At 30.3% G+C, this 8,963-nt stretch overlaps 1 protein-coding gene across 9 annotated transcripts; it reads right to left on the bottom strand.

Annotated features, from left to right (window-relative positions):
- Positions 1 to 1,914: 1,914 nt before the first annotated feature.
- Positions 1,915 to 8,377, bottom strand: LOC107951164 (uncharacterized). 9 transcript variants are annotated; one of them, XM_016886099.2, is made up of 11 exons: positions 8,118 to 8,367; positions 7,825 to 8,012; positions 7,688 to 7,748; positions 7,558 to 7,606; positions 7,331 to 7,385; positions 7,169 to 7,256; positions 6,549 to 6,670; positions 5,575 to 5,700; positions 4,812 to 4,905; positions 4,151 to 4,305; positions 1,915 to 2,265 (listed from the first exon to the last, which is right to left on the bottom strand). In XM_016886099.2, the coding sequence occupies exons 1-11, from the start codon at positions 8,263 to 8,265 to the stop codon at positions 2,206 to 2,208; spliced, it is 1,146 nt and encodes a 381-aa protein (XP_016741588.2). In that variant the 5' UTR covers positions 8,266 to 8,367; the 3' UTR covers positions 1,915 to 2,205. The 9 variants fall into 9 exon arrangements, with proteins under 9 accessions (XP_016741588.2, XP_016741590.2, XP_016741592.2 ...); XM_016886101.2 differs by having other exon boundaries at positions 6,549 to 6,667; positions 8,118 to 8,366; XM_016886103.2 differs by lacking the exon at positions 5,575 to 5,700 and having other exon boundaries at positions 8,118 to 8,371.
- Positions 8,378 to 8,963: the final 586 nt, after the last annotated feature.

The raw sequence follows: 8,963 nt of genomic DNA, 5'->3' as shown, positions 1-8,963 counted from the left end.
TTTCTATATTTTATTGCAGTATTCACACTCTGGACGTTAGTATGTCCAAAGGTCGTCACCTCTACCTTATGAACCCGACCCTTTTTGTTTCAAATTAGATCGAAACTTCCCTTCTCTACCCCTCCACTCCTCCTTTCCATGACCTTAACTTTTCATTTTTCTCATTTAATATCCAAAGCTTTGACATAGTTAATGTTATTGTATAAAATAATTTGATTGGATCCAAAATTGATATTTTGTAAAGGTAAGGTGTTTTTAAGAAACTATCTTAAGAATAACTATTTCCCCTCCATGTGCAGAACGATAAAAAAATACTATTCTTAGGAATGGAACAATTCATACTGCACTACAAATTGTTTTCAACCAGAATGAACTCCATAGACACACAAGAAAGAAAGATATAATTTAACTGTCTTCTTCAAACACAATTCCATTATCTCGATTCTCATTTTTGGTGTCTATGTATAGAGTACCAAAAGGCATTTATGAGCTCTTGAAGTTGCCGAATTTGATGTTGGCTCCCCAAGATGCCAACTTTAATTTCCCACATTTATCCCAACTAATCATTTTAGGTTTTGGTAAGCTACAACCAATTAGGCTTCGAAGAAAAAGATTTAAAGTTCATGTTTAAGATTCTAAAGCAATAAAATTGTCTTGCATACAAGAACAATTAAGAGCATGGAAGTCTATTATGATAGAATAGGACACTAGAGAATTCTAATTGAGTAGATGAAATACTTGTTAGATCTGATGCCCTAAGTGTAGTATTTTCGTCTAAGTACACTTATAATTTTTTTGAATAGATTGATTAATAAAATTATTCATAAATTACAGTAATACTTTTTATATTGTCCTTATATTATTTTTGCATGCAAAGCAAAATAAAAGCAAATGTTTCTTATTAGTTGTCTAATGTTTAACTGATATTAAGCGATATTGCGTGATCAAATCATAATAGAAAAAAAACATATTGTATTAGTAGACGAACCTAAACATGTCCTTAGTGTAATCGAAAATGAGTTAATTCATTAAAAAATTAATATGTTGTCTATCAAAACCAATTGGAAAGATAACTTATCTTAGGCATCAAAGCGAATAACTCCTAAAAGATAGAGACATAAATGTGACTAACAAGACTGTCAGTACATTAGATTAGACCCAAGTAGAATAGATCTTTAATCCGTTTATAAATTTATTCACTTGTGACGTTCACAGTATGTCATACCTAAATTTTAAGTGGATGATGGACTATATATGCATGACTCATACACTTTGATGTAAATAAAAGCCTAAGTTCGAATAGATAAAGAACCTAAAATTAGTTCGTTGGATGTACAACTTCTGCAGTATATAACATCATTCACAACAGTAAAATTTATAATTCAGGACATGGTAAATGATGTCCTCTTATAGACATTACATGGTTGGTGAAAAGTAAATGCAATCACGAGTCACGAGTCGTTCATCTTTATGATGGATGACTTGATCAATATTTGATAATGATTAACTTTTCATGAAAAAAGATGTAATGGTTATTATGAGATAAAATAAGATCATATTGAAAAAACATATTATTCCAAAGAGATCAATAATATACTATGAAGGTAACATATTTATGAAAAAGTCATTGAACGAGCACTAAATGTTGCTTTCGTAATGGTATGTCGTTAGGGAAAGCTCAATCACAAAACTATAGTAGAATGACTTCGTACTAAATGAGTTTATAATTAATAGGCAAAAAACTGAAACCTAATTATAAATCATTTGAGCCCTAATTACATATGCCTAATCGGTCCCTTTGCTAACTTGTTGAAACTGGAAATGAATTACATATTGAATTTAGAAATAAATTACATATTGAATCAAAATGAACAAAATGAATATAAATAGATAAATGAGAAACATTCAGAAAAATGATTTCAACTTTCTTCGAAATGAAGAAATGGAATTACTTTGGAAATGCATGTGAGTTTCTCAAAAATGAATTAGGGCCTAATTGAGTTTATGTTTTTAAGCATTTTTTGACCTCATGCAGCATGGTCATTTTCCACCGCTCTAGTCAATCGAATTTTTGTTTTTCTTTTTGGTACAAAGGGAGGTTGATGGAGCTCGTATTATCATCCACCTTCAGTAGTAAGTGGGAATAAAAAGAAAGGGGATACCTTGTAGATCTTGGAAGCCAATGCATACATTTCTTGAATCAAATCAATGTTTCCATCCCTTTAAGTGACCATCATCCATGTACGGTTCTAGAAATCCAATGAACTGAAACAACAAAAACTTAAATGGTCAAAATACAATGATCTGAGTCTGGCTGTAGAAAATGCTAAAACTATAAAATTTATGGGGCTAAATATTAAAGCGAAATAATATCTTCAAGCAAAGAAAAATTTATGTCTTCCAAAGGAATGACATCAAGTTATTTTAGCAATATCCTATGTTAATTCGACTCTTCATTTTTCCTTAAATACCCTCGTCTGGCACATATTTGCAGGGCCGAGCAAAACAATACAGAAAACTGAAAACTGATTCAAACCATAGTGTTTGGTCATCTTTCGATTTGGTTTTTATTAAATTTGAATCGGTTTTGATTTGAATATTACTTTAAGCCTATTCAGTTCTGTACGGTTTTCGGTTCACAAGGTAAAAAACCACAATTATCCATACCAAACTTAATTCTATTTTTTATATAATTTATACTTAGTTTTTATTTTTTAATATAAAACTCAAAAAGCTACTTTAAAAAGAATTTAAAAGAAAAGTGGCAAGCCAGACCAAACCAATTCACACCGATAGAATTCTGCTCAGACCAGATTGGTTATCTTTGGTACATGGTTCGGTTTCAGTTTGATTATTTAATAATCAGAATACTAAATATTAACTGCAATTTTTTTTATTTTTTTTCTAAAATCGATCCAAACTGAACTGTTATCACCCCCTACATATTTGGACATGAGCATAGAGGTATGATCTTCCAAATATATGGCAAAAACTTGGAAAAAAATTTATTATACCAGTGTCTGCACAACCGTATCCCACAATTTACCCCCAAGTTCAAGCAATATGGGCAATATGTACAGCCAATTAACATCAATACAAATGGATCCCAAATCCATATATGTACATATACACTTGAGGCTTCATTTGTTTCACTAAAAATGACTTCCGGAAAATAATTTTTGAAAAATGATTTATTTTTTTGAAAAAATTAATATTTTTTCGTGTTTAGATGAATCTTTGAAAAAATATTTTCTATTCTTTGGTAGATTTCTTAAAAATATTCATAAAAATTGTTTTCAATTAAAAAACATACATTTGAGATTTTTTTTTATTTTTTATTGTTTAATTGAATTTATTTTTATCTATAATCTTATATTTTACATTGTTTTTGCATATATTAAAAATATTATGTAAAATTCAAATTCATTACAATGTCATTTTTTAATTACATGATTACTAAGTGAGTATTTTTTATTTAAAAATGTGACATCAACAAAATTGACAAAAAAAAATTAATGATGTCAACAATTAGACTTGATTTTTAAATTTGAAAAGTAAAAAGGACTAAATTCTTGAAAATAAAAGTACAAAAACTAAATTACAAATCTGTGAAGTGTACATAAACTTATGACATATTTTAACCTTTATACTACAAAATATTTATTATTAATATGTTTATAATTGTAATAAATATTTATTATTAAAATAAAATTAAAATATTAAATAATTTATTAAAATAATAAATTATATTTATTATATTAATAATTTATTATATGACTAAATATAAATAATTAAATATGTATGTTTAATAATATTGAAAAATATAATATTTTAAATATTTTTAAAAATAAAAATAAAAATAAAAATTATTATTAATATAATAATATTAATCTTGATTTAAGTTAATTTTTATATAAAAATAAAATTATCTATAGATGAAGTCTTTTCTAAAAAATGACTTGCGCATTTCAAAAGAACAAATCATTTTATAGGAAAAAGAGCTTATTTTACCTTTTCATTTTCCGTTGACTAAATTATTTTCTGTGAAACAAACACAGGAAAATACAGAAAATATTTTTCGTAAAACCTTTTACATGTAAACAAACGGACCATAAATATCATAACTATGCTTTTGAGGATAAATGTTTACCTTATAACCGTCCTTTGACCAGCGTGCACCGTAACCTTCAGCAACCCTTATCTCAAAGACATCACCATGGGGTTGAAAAGTATACATATTCAACCAGCAAGAATTAATGATCAAATCCACAATAACTCCCATTGCGAGTTTATTTTTATTTGAATCTGGAAAGATGGAACTAGGACAGCACTGATTAGATCGTCAATTAAAAGAGAACGAAAAATTTATGAGCATTTGTCCCTCATGCAAGCCACTTCAAACTCACCACCTGAATAATATGAATTTAAGTAACTTTGTTTCTTCAAAGTGAGGTGCCTATGTTTCTTTTTCTTAATTCCTCACTCTGTTGTGTGTATCTTTTGAAGTTAAATGAGTCAAAATTAAATCTCATGAACCAAACTCCTAATATACTAAGATCAAAATTTTGGTTATACAATCAAATAGCTGAAAGAGACCTCATGTGATACTTGCAACTCCAAAAAAGAGCTAGGGTTTTAGTTTTTTCATATGCTAGAGTAATCCAAATCATTCCCCCCCCCAATCAAACAAAGAAATCATGAAACTCTACCTTTATACAATTTTAAAGTCGGTGTCGTTGCACAATACACACACAAGAATAAATAAATAAATAAAATAGAGGGGAAAAAATCTTTAAGCACCAATAACTCACCACTTCCATTTAAATTACCCCAGTACTTATTGCTACTTTGGTTGACGTGCTTAGCCAAAGCCCTAGCTCCGTGAGTTAGGGTACTGCCTTTGACCTAGAGAAGACAAAAATAAGAAAAAACCATAACCAGTCATAAGATACATTAAGAGCAAGAATGTGAAAGCTGGGTAAATTGAAATGTCTTGCTTCACCAGGCCCAAGACCAAAAGTTGAATCACTAATACAGCAAAAAGGAACACCCAAACATACACTTATGTTAGTCGGATTCGGGTGTGTGTTGAAGACAGATATGTATCCAACATGGGTATGGTTGGATTTTTCTATGTTTTTTTAGGTATTGGGAGAATACTTGGAGTTGGAGGTCACATCCTCATATCCATGTGTCAGACATAAAAAAAAAAAAAAGAATAGTTCAAGCGACACAACATTTATGTAGTAGTTGAAATACAGTTCTTTGTATGGTATGATGTGGGAAAAATATAAAGAACTCTCACTGGACAACAGAAACCACTAAAGTTCTTTGCATTTAACACAAACACCTTTCTTTATAGGGAAAAAGATAGCTCTTCAAAATATCCAAGCATTCTCATTTCTTTTTTATTTGAAAACAACAAATCATATATTCCAATTGCAACATATTCAATTAATAAAATAAAAGAAAGTCTGACATATGGAGAATCTTTTGGGTAAAGAAGATGAAAAGGAAACGAGCCTTAGAGGCAAACAGAAAGCACAAAAAACAATTCCAAAGCCATTATCTTACATCTGGATTATATGGCAACATGAATGATGAGAGAAGTGTTGATTTTGGTGGGGGGAGTGCATCACTAATTGTTCCAGTAGTATGTGCAAGACCCAAAAGACTTTGAACACCTTCATAACTCAGTTCCTGGATTAAACCATTGAAATTTTAAACATTCAGGCATTTAAAAAATATATCACCTTTATTGGCCAAGTAATGTGTATGGACCAAAATCAAGTTGACCTGTTCGAGGATCAGACAACTCGCCCAAGTTCCAAGGCCTACCCAATATTTGGACAAAAATATTAAACCCATTCAACAAATGGGTTGGGCTTGAGCTCTAACATTCTTGCGCCAGACCCGGCCTTTTTTTAATAATAATTTTCTTCTATTTTTATATATATTACATTTTTTATTTTGTATATTATGTATATCATATGAAAAATTAATATGGGCAATAATTTTCGTTTATTTTTATATATTATGTATACCATATGAAAATTAATATAGATGGCCTTAAACAAGCTTGGGTTAGCAATTTATAAATATGAACTGGTTTTGACAATTTGAGGCTCACAGCTTGGGCACATATGAACAATGTTGATACAGTACATAGGCCTAACCCATGGACACCTCTAGAGTCAAGGAGGTATTGCAAGTGCAAACAAACATAATGTAATAACACTAATACCAATCTCATAATTCGTAAGTACTGAAATGATATGTTTAATCAGCCGTCCCCTAACTCCATGTATGAATGGCAATGGAATATTTTTCTTGTGAAAGAATAAAAAGAATGGCGATGGAATTGATCCCTATGAAACAGGCAGAAATTGACACATGGTGCCAGGAATAACTTTTATAACAAATTCAACACCCATAAAACCAAACTCGTGCAAAGCAACTAAACAGAAAATTTCCTTTGGGAGATATATCAGATTAATTTATTAAGCATAAAAAAATCAACAACACAAAAAGAAAATGAAGCAACTCACAGATAGTATGCTAGCCAATGAGATAGCAGGCTGAACCACCAAATTAGAAACACAGATAGCAATGACTCCATTAGACCTTTCCTCCTCCTCTGTATAAAATTTCCTATATGTTTGCAAACCTGCTAAAGAACAAAAAAATATCTCAAAGGAGTTAGCAAATGTAAAAGCAAGAATGTAACTACCTGCAATATTCCCTTCAAAGCATCCTCCCATTTTTACTAATCAAACAATTAGAAAATAGCTATGCATAAATGAAATTAAGTCCCAAAAACCTGACGCATTTAAAATGAATGTGGATTTCAAAGTCGAAAGACATAAAGATTAATGGTTAATAAAACCAAGCACAAGGATATCTATATGAATAATGACTAATTAAAAATCAAAGGCTAAGTAGCACATAAAGAAGTTTGAAGTCCTCTAGTTATTATGTTGAATCATATGGTAACTTTTAGCTTTAATGGTTATTATACAGTGAAATCAATCCTTATTCGGAATAATGTAACGGGTTCCCTCATTCCAGATACAACAATCAAACTTTATGACAATCTAATCCATATTTGACCCATCTGAAGAGAGATAAAATTCAAGGCCAATCATGATTTAACTTCAATTGCCATTACCTTCTTCAGTGGAGTTAACTCCAGGAAGGACTTGAGAAATGCTTTCAGCCTCTAACATCTTAGAAAATGTAGCATAATGACGAACATCCTGAAAGTTGATAAAATTGTAAATGCCTCGCCAAGATCATGAACATTGAGTAAAATGCATAAGCATTAGATTACCTGAACTTCAAGCACCAGACATTTATTCAAAAGGATCATAGAACCTGGTTCAATACTAAAATAAATAATTAAATAATTAAAAGTTCTGATGATGCATGAGTGGCGGAAGATAAATGCATAAAACCCAAAGTTTGCGCTACCCATCAATGCATGCATATGATATCTGTAAGTAACAAAGAACCTTAAAATTGAATATATAACAGTCACAAAAAGGAACCAGGGCACACTTATTGTATTTGCCAACAGCACACCATCCTTCAATTGTCTTAAAGCCATCTTCAAAGAATCGAATTTGTATTGATTAGATAATGACAAAGGAATAAGGGCATTGTAAAGAAATAAAACAACAAAAAATACCTCTTGACATTGAAAAGAAGGGCTCCTGAACATGAAGTTCGAAGTCTATGGTATTCATAATCTACCAAGAGAACAAATTATTAGCCAAAAACCTAAAGAAAAAGTAATAAGAACAGCATCAACAATGACAAACTAACATTTATCAATTCAAGTCCTTTAGTTGAAACCAACTTATTCCACTTTTCTTTCTGTTCAGAAGAAATCTCATCGCGCATCAATGCTGAATTGCCTTGTCTACAGCAAATGAAGCCGGAAACTATGGATTGGTTCAAAGCCAATGCCAAATGCTTGTATAAAGGATATGAAGGAACTCCTTTTGAAATATCTGCACCATTCCAATATGAAAAAATAGTAATAATTTCATTTGTTTTTGAACAATAAAAAAAAAAAAGAAGGAAAAGTGTAAATTTAGGTTTGGGGAGTGATGTACCTGGATTGGAATCGATGGGGTCGGAATCGAGGAGGAGGTTGGAGCAGAACTCAGGGGAGAGTTGAAGTTCAAAATTGAGGGATTTGTTAATGTGAGATTGAAGACTGAACTTCGTTACTTCTTCTATGCATTCCCTTAATCTCTTCATTTCCCTCAACTTCTTAGCTTAAGTTATTCTAGTTTCTAGTTTTTGTTGCACTCCAAGATCGCTTCAAATTCTTTTTTTTTTATTCAAATAAAAAGATTTCGTCAAGAAAACAAATACAATAATAATAAAAAAGGAAAATTAGCTATTATGTTTTTTTTAAAAAGAAATACCTATATCCTTTATTTAATAATTAAACCGGTCCAAAGGACTCACAAACTTGACAAAATACTGGGATAAAAAAGTCCAAAAACAATAAAGGACACAGCCCAAAAAAATAAAAAGAAAACAAAGCTTGGATCCAATTTGATAGGTAGCTCTAGAGACATCTAAGGCTTAGTTTGGAGGGGTGGTGTGTTTACCTCCGGTGAGGTTAAAAATAGCAGTGGCGGTGAGATTAGTTACTGTAGCAGTGAGATTGGATACTGTAGCGGTGAGATTAGAAACAGCGGTGGAGTGTGTGTTTGGATTCAAGCGCAGCTGTAGCGGTGAGGTGAAAATGAAAAATAACTATTAAGGACATCATATTAGAATTGATATATAATAGAAGTTTTTAAATTATTTTACTTATATAAAATTATTGAAATATGTGAATTTATAAATTCATTTAATAAAATATTAAAATGTATCTTTTAATATTTTATTATAAAGATTTTAACGAATTATATAATCAATTTAAATTATTTATTAGATAAAATGAT

Source organism: Gossypium hirsutum, chromosome A02, assembly GCF_007990345.1.
Source record: "Gossypium hirsutum isolate 1008001.06 chromosome A02, Gossypium_hirsutum_v2.1, whole genome shotgun sequence".
In the NCBI taxonomy this organism is placed as follows: Eukaryota; Viridiplantae; Streptophyta; class Magnoliopsida; order Malvales; family Malvaceae; genus Gossypium; species Gossypium hirsutum.
The sequence above is the reverse complement of the archived record's forward strand: the minus strand, read 5'-3'. Positions and strand labels throughout refer to the sequence as shown.

Bases quoted from the DNA above. Each gene is read 5' to 3' on its own strand.
- LOC107951164 (XM_016886099.2), bottom strand. From the start codon at position 8,265: ATGAAGAGATTAAGGGAATGCATAGAAGAAGTAACGAAGTTCAGTCTT. The intron at 7,749-7,824 runs GTTAGTTTGTCA...TTCTCTTGGTAG, and splicing joins AAGGACTTGAATTGATAAAT to ATTATGAATACCATAGACTT. The intron at 4,906-5,574 runs GTAAGATAATGG...TGTCTTCTCTAG, and splicing joins TGTTGCCATATAATCCAGAT to GTCAAAGGCAGTACCCTAAC.